Below are 18,194 nucleotides of genomic sequence, written 5' to 3' on the forward strand. Positions count from 1 at the left end.
AGATTTTGCTGCATTTTCATCGCATGGAGAGCAAGCTGCGACACAGTCCTAAAGCAAGCAGTCAGAACAATTTGTTCATGTGGACAGCTCTCCACTTCGCTGAACTGCTGAGAGAATTCGGAAGACTCAGCCAGCATGTTCGCATTGGTTTTCTGTCTTTCTGACAAGGAGAATAGGACAACTTGAGTCTCTGTCTAGCTGAAAAAAAACAGAGGTACAAACTGATATTCCAGGAGCTAAGCGGCAAATAAAAGAGTAAAGTGGGTAGTGGAGACTGCAGAAGATGAAGCACACTGGGTATGAAGGGGAGAGCTACACCCCACCTCAAGGTGACTATTAACATAGGCAGTGAGATTATGGGTCCTGTCTTCTCAGATGGTCCAGATTTCCGAGAGAATCTGGAAAGTACAGTGGTTTTTTTCAAATGTACAATGTCCCTCTTTAGGTATTTGTTAACTATAATAAGACAGTTTTTGTAGTCAGTTGGTAAGACGCTTGACTAGCATGCACGAAGCTCTGAGTTCAGTTCCCAGCACTGCACAAGCCAATGGGGCAGATACACACTTAACCTGTAATGATTTCTAGTGAAAATCTAAATGCTGGCACCTGCACCCCTCCTCAGCCATGGACACTATATCGTCCAACGCTCATTCCACCCCTTGATCCCCACCCTAGTCCTTCTGAGGTCTCACCAGGTCTCTATGAAGGAACTGCTTTGACTCCAAGTATTCCATTGCTTCACAGACATCTTTGCACATCTCAAGCAGCTGCTGTGTCTGGAAGCGGTGCCGCATCTCCCTCAGGTAGTTCAAGAGGCAGCCATTTGCCATGTATTCAGTGATGATGAAGATGGGGCGCTGTTTGGTGCAGACTCCATACAACTGCACTAGCTTCTCATGGGAAAGATTCCTATGGGAGAGGCAAAGAGCTAGTCCTCCCATCTTGCCCCTGCAGACTAGTCATAAAGGGCCAGGGCAGGAAAGGGACTGCCCTAGCATACACCACCAAATAAGGTATCATAATAGCAAGGTTATTCTCTCCTTCCCATGACAAACCCCAAAAGTTCCTCAAATGTGAGCGTGGGCAGGGATTTGGAGTCCATCAAATGAAGAAGAAAACAAGCCCAAGTTTAGAAGAACAATGGGTAAAACTAGAGTCATCCTTTCTTTTGAAAGTCTAATATTGTCCATATCCCCCAAAATGCTCCTGAGAGGGTCTATAAACATGCCCAACACTATTCTCAACCGATATCTAAGTCAGAGAAAGAATTACCTTAGCAGATCTGTAAGGTAACCCACCAAAGGCAAACCTCAGAGCCCCTATCCCAAGCTCCTTGCACTGTAAGTCACCTTAAACCCCAGTGTACTGTCCTTACTGTTCCCAGGCCCTTCTCCAACTGGATTGAGAACTGAATTTAGGATGTAACTTACATCATGACTTTGGCTTCTTCAATGAATTCATCCTCAGACATGGAACCTTCTCTGATCATCTTGATGGCCACATCATATTGGCCCCTCCACTTCCCATATTTGACGACACCAAATTGTCCAGTCCCAAGCTCCTTCAAGAAGGTCAAGTCCTTTGGATCAATTTCCCATGATCCTACCAACAAAGACTTGTTGTGATTCTTTGAGCGGGCATGTATATATAATGACTGCAATAGATAAGATTCCCTACTAAGGAATAAATAGGGAAAACATTAAAGAGGATAAATATTCTCAGGAGTACTTATCTACCTTTCTTTATTCAGGTAAATCTCAGGGGAGGCGGGAGGATTACTAGTTGGAGGAATCTGGGAATTTTAGGTACAAATTGGCCAGGAGGAAAGAAGATACACCAAACGACCTTCCAAAATTCTGTTATGATTGGGTTAATAATGACAGTTAATAAACTAATGAATGATATTGGATTCTTATATGATAAAATAAACAGGGCTGGTGAGATGGCTCTGTAGGTGAAAGTGCTTGCCACTAAGCTTGAAGACGTGAGTTTGACCCCCTGAACCTGTATGTTAGAGAGAGGCAACTCCAGCTTGTCCTATGACTTCCGCAAGTATGCTAATGCATATGTGTATTCGCGGGCACAAGTAAATAAATGTAAACATTTAAACCATTAACCAATAAATCCTTTTAGGAATCTGCTTTTGCAGTCCCAGAAGGAACCACTAGAGGGAGAAAATTGTTAAACACCTTGGTTCTGTCTAGCCCTTCCTAGAGACAGCTGCCACAGAAAAGTACATCTTTAGAGCTTCCTAAAAGGCAAGGTCTACTGAGGTAGTTCTTAATAACCACCAGTCCCTCTAACTCCACAGAAATAAGTACTTACCATAGCCCAGGCCTGCCGTAGAAGGCGCATTTTTGTTTTGTTTCGATACAGGATATTTCAGCCTGGATATGAGGCCTGAAACAGAGAGGTCACAATGTCAGCACAGGGGATGGGAGTCCATCATCTTAAATTCTCACAAATCTAGTATGAATCTTTCTAATTCATTTTGAATCGCAGAAGATCTCCACTAAACCACAGTGTTTTCTGATGGTTTCTCCGTTCACCAAAATGTTTGTGACAAAAAAAAGGAAAATAGGGGCTGGGGATTTAGCTCAGTAGTAGAGCGCTTACCTAGGAAGCGCAAGGCCCTGGGTTCGGTCCCCAGCTCCGAGAAAAAAAAAAAAAAAAAAGAACCAAAAAAAAAAAAAGGAAAATAATAATTGAAATATATTGAAATATATTCCCTATTGTTGGGTATAGTGGTTCATACCTGTAATTTCTTCTGTCTGGAGACTGAGGCAGGAGGATTGCTGTGAGTTCAAGGCCAACCTGGACTACACGATAAGATAGCAAGATCTTATCTCAAAAGAAAATAAAAACTGAAAAAAAAATGTGAAAGAAAAAAATAGGAAGAAATACTGTCCTTATTAAACACATCCCCATGGCTCACATCCTACCTCCTCGGTGAAACATTCCCAAGTGTTCAGGCTGGCATAGCACTTATCCAAGTGTTCTTGGTTTATCAATATCCCAGGTTTTCATTGCCCCAGTCTGTGTGTACTTTAAACTCTGCTCTGCTGTTGTCTAACCTGTATGTTCTTTCAGGCCAAGGATCTTGACTCAGAATTTTACTCTAGAACTGAGTCAATTGCAAGAGTACATGGTATAAACATAAATAATTGCTAGTGAACGCTCTCTGATTCATTACTCACTGGTATCTTAGTATCTTCCTTTAGCACCAAATTGGAAGTCAGTCCTCAGCTGGAGAAGTGGCTTAGTGGTTAAGAGCACATACTGCTCTTGAAGAAGACCTGAGTTCAGATCCCAGCACACATGTAACAATGTAACAATAGTTCCAGGGAATCCAATGCCTCTGGCCTCTATGGCTACCTGCTTTCTCTCTGTCTCTATCTCTGTCTCTGTCTCTGTCTCTGTCTCTCTCTCTCTCTCTCTCTCACACACACACACACACACACACACACACAGAGTAAAATAATAAAAATAAATGACAGAGGAAGAAGGGAAATAGTCAGTCCCACCATGAAGGCCTGTAATCCCAACTCAGGAAGCTGAGGCAGGAGAATCAGAAATTCAAGGATAGCCTGGGCTACAGAGTAAGTTCCATGACAGTCTGAATAACATAGTGAGAGCCTGTGTAAAAGTAAAAGGTAAACTGCTCCCTCCCACACACATTGCCTGGGTAGCGTGCAGTAGAGCTGGCTCTGAGTGGTGGGGTCATGGGAGAGCCAGCCCCAAGGTTGTGAGAGCAGGTGAGCTGGCCCTACCCCTTGATTGGGCAAAGTGGGAGAGCTGACCCTGGTGATGCAGGTGCAGGAGAGCGGGTGGTCTGACCAGCTCAGATATTTCTCAGGCCCAGATCCAGGGCTCCCACCCAACATCTATTCCATCTATGGAACTGGTGAAGGGATCAGTCCTACAGATCCAAACTGCAGGATCTCCATGACCCAGGGCAACAACAGGCTTTCCAAGAGGAGTCTTGGTGAGGATCCAGCATTGGTAGTGTAGCAGAAGCCGGAGGCCTTGAACCAGATCAATGACTCACTGCAATGGACATTAACAAGTAAAGCTTGCTAATCATGATATACGTAGCTTCTGGGGCAAGATTTTTTTGTTTGTTTTTAATTTCTATTCTTACTTTTTGCTTTCTTTTGGGATGGGAGTTGCAAGGACGGAAGGCAGATATTGAAGGGATGCGTGACCAGCTCAGATATTTGAGATTGGGGTGAAATTTACAAAGAATTAATTAAAAACTTGTTAAAAAAACATTAAAAAGAAAAGCCAGACGTGGGGGCACATGCTTTAATCCCATCACTGAAAGGCAGAGGCAGGGCTGGAGAAATGGCTCAGCAGTTAAGAGGATCCGACTGCTCTTCCAGAGGTCCTGAGTTCAATTCCCAGCAACCACATGGTGGCTCATAAACTTCTGTAAAGAGATCCGATGCCCTCTTCAGGTGTGTCTGAAGACAGCTACAGTGTACTTATATATAATAAATGAATAAATCTTTAAAAAAAGAAAGAAAGGCAGAGGCAGGCAGATTTCTGCGATTAAGGCCAGCATGTTTTACAGAATGAGTTCTAGGACAACCAGGGCTCCACAGAGAAACTCTGTCTTGAAAAACCAAAAGAAAACTAAAGTAAAAACAAACAGGACTGAGAAAGTTGCTCAGTGGCAGAACACTTGCCTAGAATGTTGGGTTCAGTTCAATTCCCTGGCACGATATTAAAAACCAAAAAAAAAAAAAGCATCTATTTCTATTAGATATGCTGTATGACTACATTGGGACTAGAACCCTGTCCAGCATCACAGTGACTAACTGTCATAAATAATTCACACTGCCTGGTGTGACTACATTGGGCCTTGAGTTGCTTCTCTGGGCGTTTGCAGGCCACCTCAGCTGCCTGCCTGCGGCACTCACCTGCAGAGTTATGTTGATGGTAGTTGATGAGCTCAGGAATGGTGCTGAAAAGGTGCTTCTCAGCCAGGTAATACTGGCTCTGCGGTGTGGAGCACACAACATAATGGCGAATCACCCCTTGAGGCTCCCTGAAGAAATGATATTCAGTCAGTAACTTGGGAACAAGATACAGGAGGACTCAGTGAGGTGAGGTGAGTTTTAAGTTTAAGGCTGAGGAAGTGAGAGAGGCAAAGCATCAGGAAGTGTTGGGAGACCGCCTTTGACCTTTGTCCCCGGTAACACTTACCCTGTAGATTTAGCAAACACAGACACAGTGTATTTTCCAGCTTTGCTGGAGTCTCTGACAATGAAACCTCCTTCTTTCCCCTGAAACAATAAAAAAGACATTCACTGTAAAAGAAAACGGTGTTCTGTTGGGAACTGGTTCTAATGCTTTGTCTGATTTCGGCTCCCAAAGGAACGGCTTTCAGACCCGAGGGTCCCTGCCCCCAGCTGACTTTGATTGATAATAAAGAATTGCCACACAGCCAAAGGCGAGGCCAGAAGATGGAGAGGGACTTTTAGATTAAATGGGCAAGGGACCAAGAGGGAGGTGAAGAGGAGAATCACCCTGACTTGTAGGCAGAGGGATGAGATTTAAGAGCTGCAGGAGAGAAAGCATCTAGCAATGTAGGTGGAAAGGGAATGCAGCCCTAGAGGGGAGCTGCCCAGAAGGTAACAGAGCAGCAAAGATAAAATAGAGACTCAGAAGAATAAGTCAGAATTAAGCCAGGAATTCCTGAAGGAGACTGTGTACTAGTCAAGCAGGGAGGTTCGCAAGTGCCCATTGAACTTGTCAAGGGACCAAAATTAGCTGGCTTTAGGAACCAAAGCAGTTTAACACATTCACTGCTATAGTGTTTATATCTGCATCCTACCTGCCCAAACACGAGAGAGAGGAAATAGAATAGCCCTGATTTTCTGCTCAAGGGCCATGCTGGAGATGAAACCTCTCTACTTTTAATGCCTCAAAAGGTCAAACTGGAACCCCAGCTTAAGGTTGGACTTAGTTCTGGGTTTTACTTACTGTGTACAGAGAATGCATTTTGCTTGTGGCCTGAACTCACCTCTTGCTTTAGAAGTTGCTCAGCTTGACTTCGAGTCATGTGCTTGGAGTACCACCTGTGAAAGGGAGTGCTTGGTTGGCTTCAAGACCATGTCCAGGTGTCCCGGAAGTTAGAGCATCCTCTAGGGCTCACTAGAACTATAATCCCATCATGTCATTCAAACACCATCAAGGATGTATCAATCATCCACACAGCCTGCTCAGCTCTTCTGAAGCCCAAGTTGGCACCAAGGACTCATGGCTACAGAGAGTAGAGGGCAGACAGGGACTGGCTCACTCAAGGGCAACCCACTTTAGTGATGAGGGAAGAAAGGACACTGGTTCAAATTTTGGTGTTTGCATGCTTTCAGATGTTTCCTGTAAGAGTTTCAGCCTTTGAGATTCTTCTGAATTTGGGAGTCTGCGGACCTCTGCAGCAGTCATATGTATAGGAATTTGGGGGTGGGCATCCCAGCAAGATACAGACTCTAATTTGGCATGGTGGCATCATTTGCCTGTGTTACTAATTTTGATATCAATCTTGAACAAAACAAAGTTTGTTAAAAAGTATATTTAAAAAAGAAAGTCACGCCATAGTGGCGCACACTTTGAATCCCAGTGCTCAGAAGGCAGAGGCAGGAGGATCTCTTTGAGTTCAAGACCAATCTGGTCTACAGTGAAAGTTCCAGAACAACCAAGACTACAAGGAGAAACCCTGGCTTGAAAAATAAACAGACAAAAAGTATTAAAATGTCTATGCTGTACTTTGTTTCTCCTGGAAGTGTGTGCGCTGAGACGTAAACATACTTACTCATACATCTCTATGGAGTCCTCTGCTTCAGTGACATAGTTACTGGGGATGTAGCCTTCCTGCCTGTAGAGGAGATAGTATGATCATACAATGCTTCTTTACCCACAGGAAGACACATTCCTGTACTCGATTCCCTGAGCTCAAACAAAATCTCAAATAATGATAGAAATATAGCCATTAAAGAAAACCATGTCTCTAATGCATAATTAAGCAGGTGAAAAAGGAAGTGTCTCAACTTTGGCATTCCATGTATGCACTTCAACACAGGTGTTCTCAGAGGTGACAGATGTTGCAGATGGAGTTGGGAAATACTTGAAGGGAGAATGTATTCCTTGTGTTGTGCAGAGAACAAACTCTGATCCGAACAGCGTACAAGAATCATGTCTTAATGTTTTGTGGGCACGTGTAGTGGGCAGGCAAAGACTTTGGAAGAGCTGTACAAACTCACCCATTTTTATCTCGTGCTCGCCACCATGGTAGGTTGCTCTCCTCCAGGATAAAATACTCCTCGCCCTTTCGCAATTGTAAGTCATTTGCATTCATTGGCATATAATCATAAAGGGCCACGACCTTTTTCAGCTCACTTGTGGAGATTGGTGCTGCTGTTGGCTCAGGGGGGAGTGGCTTTTTCAAGATCTGTGTGGTTAGGAGGACAAGTAGTAGGGGAGAAGGTCGGCTGGTTGCGAAGCACCCTCTTCTCCTCCTTCCTTCCAACTTTATGGTTTGCATAAGAAAGAAACCATTCTAACCCACATTAGGCGTAATCAATATTTTAGTCAATATACATTCCACAACCAGTTGCCCCTCAAGTAGGTGCTCCCAACTTGGGTATACATGAAGATCACCTAAGGAGGTCTTCAGGGTTCTTCTTCAGGAGGTTTCCAATGGATCACTTATAGCACATTTTCTGGGAGTAGGACCCAAAAATTAGCATTCTTTATCTGAGCCCCAGAAACCTGTTTGGCACTTAAGTAGTACATGGATCCAATATGTAATTCAGAACCTCAGACTCCTTCTTTGCAAAATGATCATAATAAAACCTCTTTTTTTTTTTTTTTTCTTTTTTCTTTTTTTCGGAGCTGGGGACCGAACCCAGGGCTTTGCGCTTGCTAGGCAAAACGCTCTACCACTGAGCTAAATCCCCAACCCCTATAATAAAACCTCTTAAAGAAAACATGGACTACCACATCAAAGTTTTTAAAATTATATTTATTCTCCCTGTGTGTGTCTGTCTCTCTCCCCCACTGTGTTGTGTGTGTGTGTGTGTGTGTGTGTGTGTTCATGCACATGTTTCACAATGTACACATAAAAGACTACAACTTTCCATTAACCATGTGTATTTCGAGAATCAAACTCAGGTTGTCAAGTTTGGTGGCAATTTACCTGACAACCCATCTCAACACCCCACCCCCAAAATCAAATTTTGGAGCAAAATGTTAGGTAGGGATAGTGAAACATGGATGTAATCCCAGCACTCAGGAGAGAGAGGCAGGTAGATTAAGAGTTTGAGAAAAAATGTAAAACAATGCATGTGTCACGCCAGCACTTGGGAGAGCGATGAAGGAAGGTTAGCAGTTGAAGCCCATCTGAACTACATTTGAGTATGCAATGAAACCCAATCTCAGAATGAAAAGGGAATAAGAGAAACAAGTGGGAAATAATGATAGCATTTAAATGTGGCTCAGTGCTAAATTCTTTTTGCCTTACTATATGTTTGAAAACATTTTAATTGAAAAAATAAGCTGGACATGGTGAGCTTTAATCCCAGCACTCTGGAGGCAAAGACATCTCAGTGAGTTTGAGGTCAGCCTGTCTACAAGGTGAGTTCCAGGACAGCTGACACTTTATAGTGAGGCACCATCTCAAAAAAAGGGGGGAGGGAAGGGGGGTGTTTACATTAAATAGGGCCCTTGTCTTATTGAAGAGGAAATCTAAGTAGATGGGCAGACCCTTTTGCTCAACATAATACTAGTGAGTATTCCTAAATTCTAGGCAAGTCTAAGACTCTGATGTGTGGTCAGTGTTTGACAGCATTTGTTGTCATTTGAGACAGTTTATCTGTGTAGCCCTGTCTGTCCTGGAACTCACTCTGTAGAATAGGTGGGCCTCAAACTCGAAAGATCCACCTGCCAAGTGCTCTCCAGATTAAATCGTGCACCATCACCGTGTGTGTGTGTGTGTGTGTGTGTGTGTGTGTGTGTGTGTGTGTGTGTGTGTGTGTGTGTGTTAAGACAAGATCTCTGGCTCTGGCTGTCCTAGAACTCACTCTGTAGGTCAGACTGGCCTCGAACTCCTAAAAGATCCACCTGCGCCTGCCTCTACCTGCCAAATGATGGAACTAAAGATGTGTGTCACCATGCCCAGTGACAACAAATTTTTACTTAACCCACAGCTGTATGTAATTTCCCTTTATACCTGATCTTCCTCTGGGGTAGGGGGAAGAGGCTTTTTTGTTTTTCGGTGAGAACTTCCAGGTTTTAAGCCTGTAAAACAAGAAGCCAGGAACAGTGTAAAATGCACTTTAGGGGAGGGCCCCGAGACAGACTTGGTCCAGGGCTTTGCTGTTGTAGGCACTGCCTTTCTGCACGTCAGAAAGAGATTCTTGGTGCTTAGTCACACATCTGAGCATACCAGCTAAGTTTCAGCCATCATTAACTAATCCCGCCCCTAGCGGTGAAAATGTGCAAAAATTGTGTTGCGTCTTTAAATTTGACAGACCCTTGAGAGTGTGATGGAAATAACGTCAAAATAAAGAGAAATCAGGATAGGGACCCAATTATATGAAAGCCTGGGTTCCATCCTCAGCAACACGACGACGCACAGAGAAGGAAGTTATGGAGGGGGGGTTGTGTCGATTAGATATCTTACTTCCATTCCTGTTCTCCAAAATTTGGCAGCCCATAGCATTCTTGGCTGTCTGAGAGCAGCAGAGATACTGTCCATCAATCCAGAAGCAAGGATGATATTTCTGCACCAGGTCACTATTGTACCGGATTACTGTTGCAAGAGAGAGGAGAGACCACATAGAACATGCCAGACAACACGCCATCTGCCCGCTTTCCCTTTGCCAGAAGTGGTGAGCAGCAAAACAACTAGTCTCTCCTCTCAAGCACTCTGAAGGACACAGAAAGCAAGCAGCCCAGTTGGTTCACAAGAGGTTCCCTCAGTTATCTTTAGTGGTCTGTCACAATGAGTATCCTCCGATCAGCACAAGACGACTAGCTGATAGCTCTAGAAGCCAGTGACAAAGATGATATCTATGTTTTCTTAGGAGTCTTTATGCTACAAGGCAGTTGTGAGTTGTGCTTGTTTACCAGATGAGGGAAATAAATGTGCCCACATTCAACTCATTCCATATTTTAATACACCAATTTCCTGTTTCCCACTTACTGAGTCATCTTTTTTTTTCTTATTTGTTGGTTGAGACAGAGTCTCACTTTGTAGCCCACGCTGTCCTAGAATTCAAGATGTGTCCTGGAGTGACCTTATACTCAAAATCAATGACCCCTACTTCAGTCTCCCGTGTCTTGAGATTCCAGGTATAAGCTACTCGGCCTGGATCCTGAGTCACAGAATTGCCTTTGGCAGAACTTACGGCATTAGGCTTTCTGTGTATATAGAGTAGTCAACAGAGCTGAGCTTGAGGGAAATTGCAAGTGAGTCTGCCTTTAGGAAAAACCAAACATACATACAAACCAAAAACACCAAGTTTCTCAGCTTCCTCTATCACTGACTAAGATAGGCTTGCGTGAGGGTGGTGGTGGTGGTGGTGGTGGTGGTGGTGGTGGTGGTGGTGGTGGTGCTGTATAATCTTATTGCCAAACATACATACACAGTTCCATTTCCCTTACAGGGCTGGTAATCAGGCTCAAAAGAAAAAATCTCCCAGAAATCAAAGTAATGGACACAAACTGGTTTGCATATAGGTGTAATAACTTCATAATTCATTTATTCAGTGGCATCTCAAGAACCTTACAATGTAGTCAATTTCAAAAGGATGTTTTGTCTTAATGTTTTATTGTTGTTTTTTTGTTTTGATTTTCATTTTTTTGAGAGAGGAGAGAGAGAGAGAGAGAGATGAGAGAGAGAGAGAGAGAGATGAATGGATGGATGGATGAATGAATGAATGTAAAGTTGGGTGGGTAGGGAGGTGGGGAGGATTATCCCAAATTCTAGGAAGAGTTAGGGAAGGTAGAACACATGACCAAAGTATATTGTATGAAAAACAATTTAGCTTTTAAAATGTATGTAGGGCAGGATAGACAGACATATGGTAAAAGTACCCTAGCAGCCTGAATTGCATTCCCAGACCCCATTTAAAAAGCTAAATGTGGTGGCACAAATCAGTAACTAGCATTTCTACCATGAAGGAGGTCAAAGAGAAAAGAATGGAGACTGGAGGTAGAGACAGGAAAATCCACCAGAGTTTGAATGAGTAACACAGTAGCAAACGGGAGAGAGCCTGGTTCAGAAATAAGACGGAATGTGAGAAACAACTCGCCCAAAGTTCTCTTCTGAGCTCACAGATGGCCTCGACATACAAATGCCCACAGTAATACCCATAATCAAGCAAGTAAATACTTTAAAAGACACCTAGGGACCACGGTGTCTGATAACCGAGAGAAGTAAACTCAGTGGAAACAATCGGCGAAGGTGAGCGCTGAGAACAAGAGCCGGATTGTTCCAAACACACACGTCACTGTTAGGAAGGTTTTATAAGACAAAACTAAAACACTCCAGTGTGGAAAATAACTTAAAAGTGCTTTTTTGTTATGGTCGTGGTTTTGGCTGACTGGTTGCTTGGTTTGGTTTTGGTTTTTGCACCAGGGTTTCCTTGTGTAGTCCAAAGTAGCACTTGGGAGGCTGAGGCAGGAAGAGCAGAAGTTCAAGCTTTGGCTGGGGAAAATACACTACAAAATCCTGAAGCTGAGGATGTAGCGCAGTCGAGAGAGTGCTTGCTTAGCTACAAAGACCCCGGTTCAATCCCTGGAACCTCATAGAACAGGCGTAGTAATTGGTAATCCCAGGACTCAGGAAGTAGACGCAGAAGGTCAAGACCATCCATCCTTAATTTACGTAGCCAGTTTGAGACCAGCCTGGGTTACATGAAACCCTCTCTCAAAAACGAAAACCAACCAGCAAACCAACAATAACAACGACAAAAAAAGCAACATCAACAACAAAAACAAAAGAAACAAAAAAGATGATGACTTTTTGATGCTTTTCACAACATGGACTTAATTGGGGATGGGGTAATTATGTGGATTAAAATGGAGACCTTGAGCATGCTAGGCACATGCTGCTCCACTGAGCTTTTCATCACGAGCTTTGAGTCTTTTATCCAAACTCCCCTGCCAAAATGTCAGCGTTCCTCTGTACCACTACCAAGCACATGGTGGGTGGCAGTCAAGACCTCTAGCTCCTTTCTGCCTTCTGGAGGTCAGGGCACTAGTTGACTAGAAGACTTAACAATGGCCTACTCTGACAATGTAGTCTATGCATGTATGCTAGTGAGAGGAAATAAAGCTTCCTGAGGTCTCCTTTTGTAATATATTTGTTCAGAAGCCTCTCAGCACTGGGTGTAGTGTGCCGTGCCTTTAATCTTAGCACTCAGAAGGCTGAAGCCGGCAGATCTCTGTGATACACAACAGATAAAAGTCGATGGAAAGTTCTAGATCTTAATTTCCAGGTCATGCAAAGCTACATAGTGAGAGTGTCTGAAAGAAAGAGAGAAAGAGAGATAGGGGGGGAGAGAAACAAAAGACGTATAGATCATAGGTCCATTTCTGTTATCCAAAGGAGAAAGAAGAAGAAGAAATAGAAAACAGAAAATACAATTTTCTTAGGACAAATGACACAGACCTACGGTGTATAGCAAGCCACTTTAATCACTCACTGTTTAACCTCACTTGGACCTAATAATTTGGAAGGCTCCTCCATTCCTCTTTATGATTAATACCCCTCCAGCAGTAATCAATACTCAGATAAAGTCGTTTCCTTTGCATGTTGGTGATTTTCATTTGATGCTTTTAACCCAAGAGAGGGATAGTATCACTATAATAAGACTCGAAGGTTTCTAATAAAGATTTTTGGTTGTTGGGGTTTTTTTGTTTTTTTTTTTATTATTGTTGTTTTGAGACAGGGTCTCACTATGTAGCCCTGGCTGGCCTAGAGCTCTCTATGTAGACCAAGATAGCCTGGAATTTACAAAGAACCTCCTGTCTCTGCCTTCTGAGTGCTGGAATTAAAGATGTACACCACTACATCAAGCAGGACAGCACTTTTCTTTTTTCACCATTAGCACCTGAGATTATTAGGACTAACCCGAGATTATTAAGACTTTCATCTAAATCTCTCATCAACAATACTACTTGCTAGAAAAGAAAGCTCCTGCGTTGTCTTCTGGGGTTTGTCCAAATTGGTTTGGCAATGTAGATTGGAGGTATCTTCAGCAAAACAGAAGAGAATGCAAAACTGTCCCTAGCCACACAGTCTAGGGACCATTAACAATGTAACTGAAGTGACAATGTTTCTGCTATCTTAGCTTCATGTTTAGCCTCCGGTCATTTTGGTTAATGATCTTGGTTTGGAAATGAGTGTTCAAAGTGTGAAAGAACTGCTAACTCACACATTTCTCCCTAGCTTCTCCTCAGATAGTCTGCCCATGGTTTCCTGTTTCCTAACTAACTCGCTGTCAGCCAGCATTGCAGAACCTGGGTTAGTGATAGGTACTTAACTCCCATAGAAAATTCAATATGCGTGTCTTTTTTTTTTTTACTCAATTGTTTTCTGTGTACAAAAACTGTTAATGAAACAGTGTCAACAGAGCCAAAGAGGTACAAATATAGATGCCTTCTCTAGTTCTTAGATCAGTCTTTAGGAATTCTTCTCTGGCTTAGAACAGATATTCATTTTGAGACCGAGTCTCAAGCCTATATCAGGCTTCCCCATTGACTTTGTTCTATATGCTCATAGGCAGTTATGTTACTTTTGAGCCTCAATTCTTTTCACCTGGAAATAGGAAATGGTAAATCATAAAACAATTGAGAGAATTAAATGAGCCAATACATTTGAAGCACTTAATCACAGACAGTGGAGCATAGTTCATGCCTGTAGGGTGCTAGCTATGGTTGCTATTAGTCCAAGATTATTGCAAGAATGAAATCCAATAATGCATACAACAAGTTACTTAGCTCAGTGTCTGATGCACAGTAAGAATTCAATAAATCAATGGCCCTTTTCTTCCTTTCCTCCTTTATTTCGAAACAGTTGGTGATTATAATTTATACTAGTTATACTTTCAAGGAGCGAACAAGGCCAACCACCAAGTATTGAAATCTAAATGTCCGTGAAGACAAAGGGCTGTCATGCTAGCCCAACTGTGCCGTTATCAGTCTGCCCTCCTTCCTGTTTCTCTAGGCAGCCTTTCCTGATGTCAACTCAACCAGTTAATCTCTCAGTCACTTGACACGTAGCTATATATACTCACTAGAATATGCGCATGCATCCTGTGCTGCACGAATTTACAGTGAAGCTTATCTTAATCACTGTGTGGTGAAACGCGGAGGAAATGTTCAAGTTTAGGTCTCCACAAAGCAACGACTACAAAGTAGCTCCTTGGAAGACATTTACCCACAATAAAGAGATGGCTGCCTCTGGCTTATCTAGTCCCTTATGGCTTTTTTTTTCATACATTTTTTATTTTCGTTTTCATTTATTTATTATATATAAGTACACTATGGCTGTCTTCAGACACACCAGAAGAGGGCATCAGATCTCATTACAGATGGTTGTGAGCCACCATGTGTTGCTGGGAATTGAACTCAGGACCTCTGGAAGAGCAGTCAGTACTCTTAACCTCTAGGCCATCTCTCAGCCCATACTTTTAAAACATGTTAATGTTTTTTGATTCTTAGGCAACTCTGGAGGTGAGGATGGCAGGCGTTATCATCATGGCCATTTGGGAGAAAAAGCTGGACCACAAAGAAGCCCATGGCCTATTTGGCAAAAATCAATGGGAGAAAGTGGCTAAGCTCTTTGACTCTGACTTCAAACACTCTAGCACTCCTTCTAATGAATGTTTATAGATAGGCATCTCATACCCAGCAAGTTAAATATTGTATAATCATCGAGTCATACACCGGCTTTGTAAATGGTGCAGCATTTACATGATATTGTTATATAAATCAGAACATGAAGGTGTCCCATGATTAGGAAACTGCATTAGAGAGGGCTGGTGAGATGGTTTCCCGGAAAAAGGAACTTTCGATGTAAACCTAATGACACCAGTTCCATTTTTGGAACCCACAATGGAAGAAGAGAACTGAATACTGAAAGTTGTCCATTATTGCCCACACACGCACGCACACACACACCACCACCAGCAGCAGCATCACCACCACCCACCAATAATAGCCACATTTTTAAAGCACAAATTTGTGCTGGAGAGATGATGATGGAACCCAGTTAGAACTCTCAGTTTATAAAGTTATCTTTTATTCCTATGATGGAACATTAATCTGTTGAGGTAAAACACTCTCACTCTCCTCGCCTTCCTCTATTACCCCCTGCTTAGTCTTTTCCCTTTCATTAATTTATTTTTCTTTTCTCTATTTCTCCTTCTCTCTTTCTTTCTCCCTCCTCTCCTCTCTTTCTTACAAATTCCTTATTTTCCTTTCTAAAACTAGTTTAACTTCAAAGCGATCCTCACCATTTTTGAGCTGGTGAATCCAGCGTTTTCTCAGCTCTTCGGTTGGGGAGAAAACATAGAGAGGTCCTTCATCATATACGACCTGGAATGACAAACACACCAAATTCCAAAGTTAGGCCTCAGAAAGTAAGAAGAAAGATCTCAGAGCAATGAGTAAGGTTTAAGGTACAGTTTAAAAGAAAGAAAAACAAAAAATAAAAGAAAGAAAGAAAGAAAGAAAGAAAGAAAGAAAGAAAGAAAGAAAGAAAAACAAAAAAAGAACAAACAAACAGGGTATTCACTTAGCGTTGGTCCAGGAGTTAGGTAAACCACCTAAAGAATTCCTGAACTCCTCATGTCCAAGGATGTAAGGCTTCAAACTTTTTAGCTTTTGAATATTCTTAAGTCCCCTTAATGTGTGTTTTAATTTATATGTCTAATTAGTTTCCAATGTTTTCTTTAGCTGATAGATTTTTTTCCTTTAGCAAAGGATATTTTATGATCTGAGTATTAAATTTTGGGTTATATGGGAGAAAGTTGAAGGAGTAATTTATATGACTTAAACTCTTGTTATTTATTTATTTATTTATTTTTGGCTAGGATAAGAGGGAGTAAAATTTTAATTTGTGATGTTTACACCTCTCTCCAGTAGCGTTTTCTCACTAATATTTGCCAAAACAAACCCAAATCAGAACTACAAATTTGGGGCTGGAGAGATGGCTCAGCAGTTAAGATCACTGACTGCTCTTCCAGAGGTCCTGAGTTCAAATCCCAGCAACCACATGATGTCTCACAACCATCTGTAATGGGATCTGATGCCTTCTTCTGGTGTATCTGAAGACAACTACAATATATTAATATGTAATAAATAATCTTTTAAAAAAAGAACTACAAATTTGTTTCAAATTGAATAAGTATATATCAGGGACTATCATCAAATCCATCAGTATTTTTCAAACACCATTTTCATTGTGTTAAGTATTACAGAGATGCATAAAATGTGAAAGATTTGGTTCTAAAGTCAAGCATATACCTGTGACGTATACCTGTAATCCCATTACTCAGGAACTTGAGGCAGGAGGATGGTGAACTCTAGGCTAGCCTTGGGTACATAGTGAAATAATGTCTCAAAAAAGTTTGAGGTCTAACTCTCATAAAGTTAATAGATATCACACAATGAATTTTAAAGTCAAATACAGTTTTTTGAATTATGAATTATGAATTATATAATGCTGTTCTTCATTATCTGCTCATGCAGCCAAACAAGATCAAGTTCCAAGGCAGCGATAGTCAAAATTATGTCACAAACACCCTACCTTTACAAGTTTTCTAACAGTCAGCAACATGAAAGAAATCATTTTACATTTTTCTTTTTGCCCGTTGGTCTTGCTGTGCTCATAAATCTATGACAGAAAACCCCCTCTCCTGAGACTTTCCACTTCCTTTTCTGACTTTCACTGTTCAGAGGCTGCTACATTCACTGCATGTGACCTACCCAGCTCTCAGGATACAAACAAGCCAACTGGAAGCCCAAATCGTACTCTCTTCTATGGCTTGCACTGCATCTATCAAAAAGACACTCTCCATCTGTTTAGACCAGACCAGAGTATATGAGTGTCTAATAAGCCTTCCCCCTACTGAACTTCCTAATACTATCCCTTCCCTCCCCTTTTCTGCCTTTTCAACCCACATGACCACCATTAAATAGACATGCAGAACCAGGAGGAAGTGAGATGAGCAGTCAATAAGCAGAGTGTCTTTCTCAATTCACTCATCACAAAGAAGACATAACGGAATATGGCTACCGCTGATTTACAACCTTTTTGAGGTGTAGATGGAAAGAAATTGTGGTAGGTGGGGAAAACACAAAAGCAAATATGCTTGTCAATTTCATATGTTGCATGTAAGCTTTTAATGTAAGTAAATAAATAAGCCTTTGCTTATTTACATTTTTCTTTCTGCCTGTTAGTCTTGCTGCCCAGGAGGCTTCTGCGGCATACTTACTAAATGAAGGGCTTCTGTTAGTAAATATAAGTCATTTGCAGCTCAAAAGTATCTTCCAAGGACCTGAGAGCCAATCTCATGAATGTTGGAATTCAGAAAATAAGACGTAGAGATGTCTAAGACTCCATAGAAGGACAGAATCCTAACTTATGTCATTACCAGTCAACAAACACAGCTGGGCTAATCTCATCTACTAACCTACCTTTTGTTTGCTTTTATTTGACTTCAAAAACACCCCATTAATCCTGCAAATAACACAGCTGAGGTATGTATTAGCCAGCCCAGCTTTGTTGCAAAGACCTCAGACAGAAGATTAATTATAATAATTTTTTGCCTGGGTTACCTTTCAAGGAGCTCAAGGTCTCTACCAACCAATTACCAGTTCTGACTGGGTGTGGTAGCAATAGTTAGTAAGCCTGTAACCCCAGCAGCTGGGAGGCTACGGTAGGAGGATTGTAAGTTTGAGAACTGCCTTACATCTTTTGTAGAGATCTTATCATTTTTAAAACTGGTGGAGGAGAGAGGAAGAGGAAGATTGTTATGGAAAGTTTAGGACAGAAAGGGAAAGGACTAAAAGGAGGTGGGGTCAGGAGGGAAAGGAAGAGGGTTAGAACGGGGGTTGGGGGAGGTTAGGAGAAGGGGATTCGAGGGACAGAGAGTGGGCTGAGAGAGAGAAAAATTAGA

At 42.0% G+C, this 18,194-nt stretch overlaps 1 protein-coding gene across 1 annotated transcript in view; it reads right to left on the bottom strand.

The window, feature by feature from the left end:
* Nucleotides 1-18,194, bottom strand: part of Btk (Bruton tyrosine kinase) — a 38,571-nt gene that overhangs the window by 6,100 nt on the left and 14,277 nt on the right. Inside the window, 11 exon segments of the mRNA XM_032889760.1 lie at nucleotides 693-909; nucleotides 1,431-1,602; nucleotides 2,326-2,400; nucleotides 4,923-5,050; nucleotides 5,209-5,288; nucleotides 6,029-6,083; nucleotides 6,818-6,880; nucleotides 7,266-7,453; nucleotides 9,233-9,300; nucleotides 9,686-9,814; nucleotides 15,528-15,609. Coding sequence (XP_032745651.1) covers nucleotides 693-909; nucleotides 1,431-1,602; nucleotides 2,326-2,400; nucleotides 4,923-5,050; nucleotides 5,209-5,288; nucleotides 6,029-6,083; nucleotides 6,818-6,880; nucleotides 7,266-7,453; nucleotides 9,233-9,300; nucleotides 9,686-9,814; nucleotides 15,528-15,609 — 1,257 coding nt within the window.

Source organism: Rattus rattus, chromosome X, assembly GCF_011064425.1.
Source record: "Rattus rattus isolate New Zealand chromosome X, Rrattus_CSIRO_v1, whole genome shotgun sequence".
Taxonomy (NCBI): Eukaryota; Metazoa; Chordata; class Mammalia; order Rodentia; family Muridae; genus Rattus; species Rattus rattus.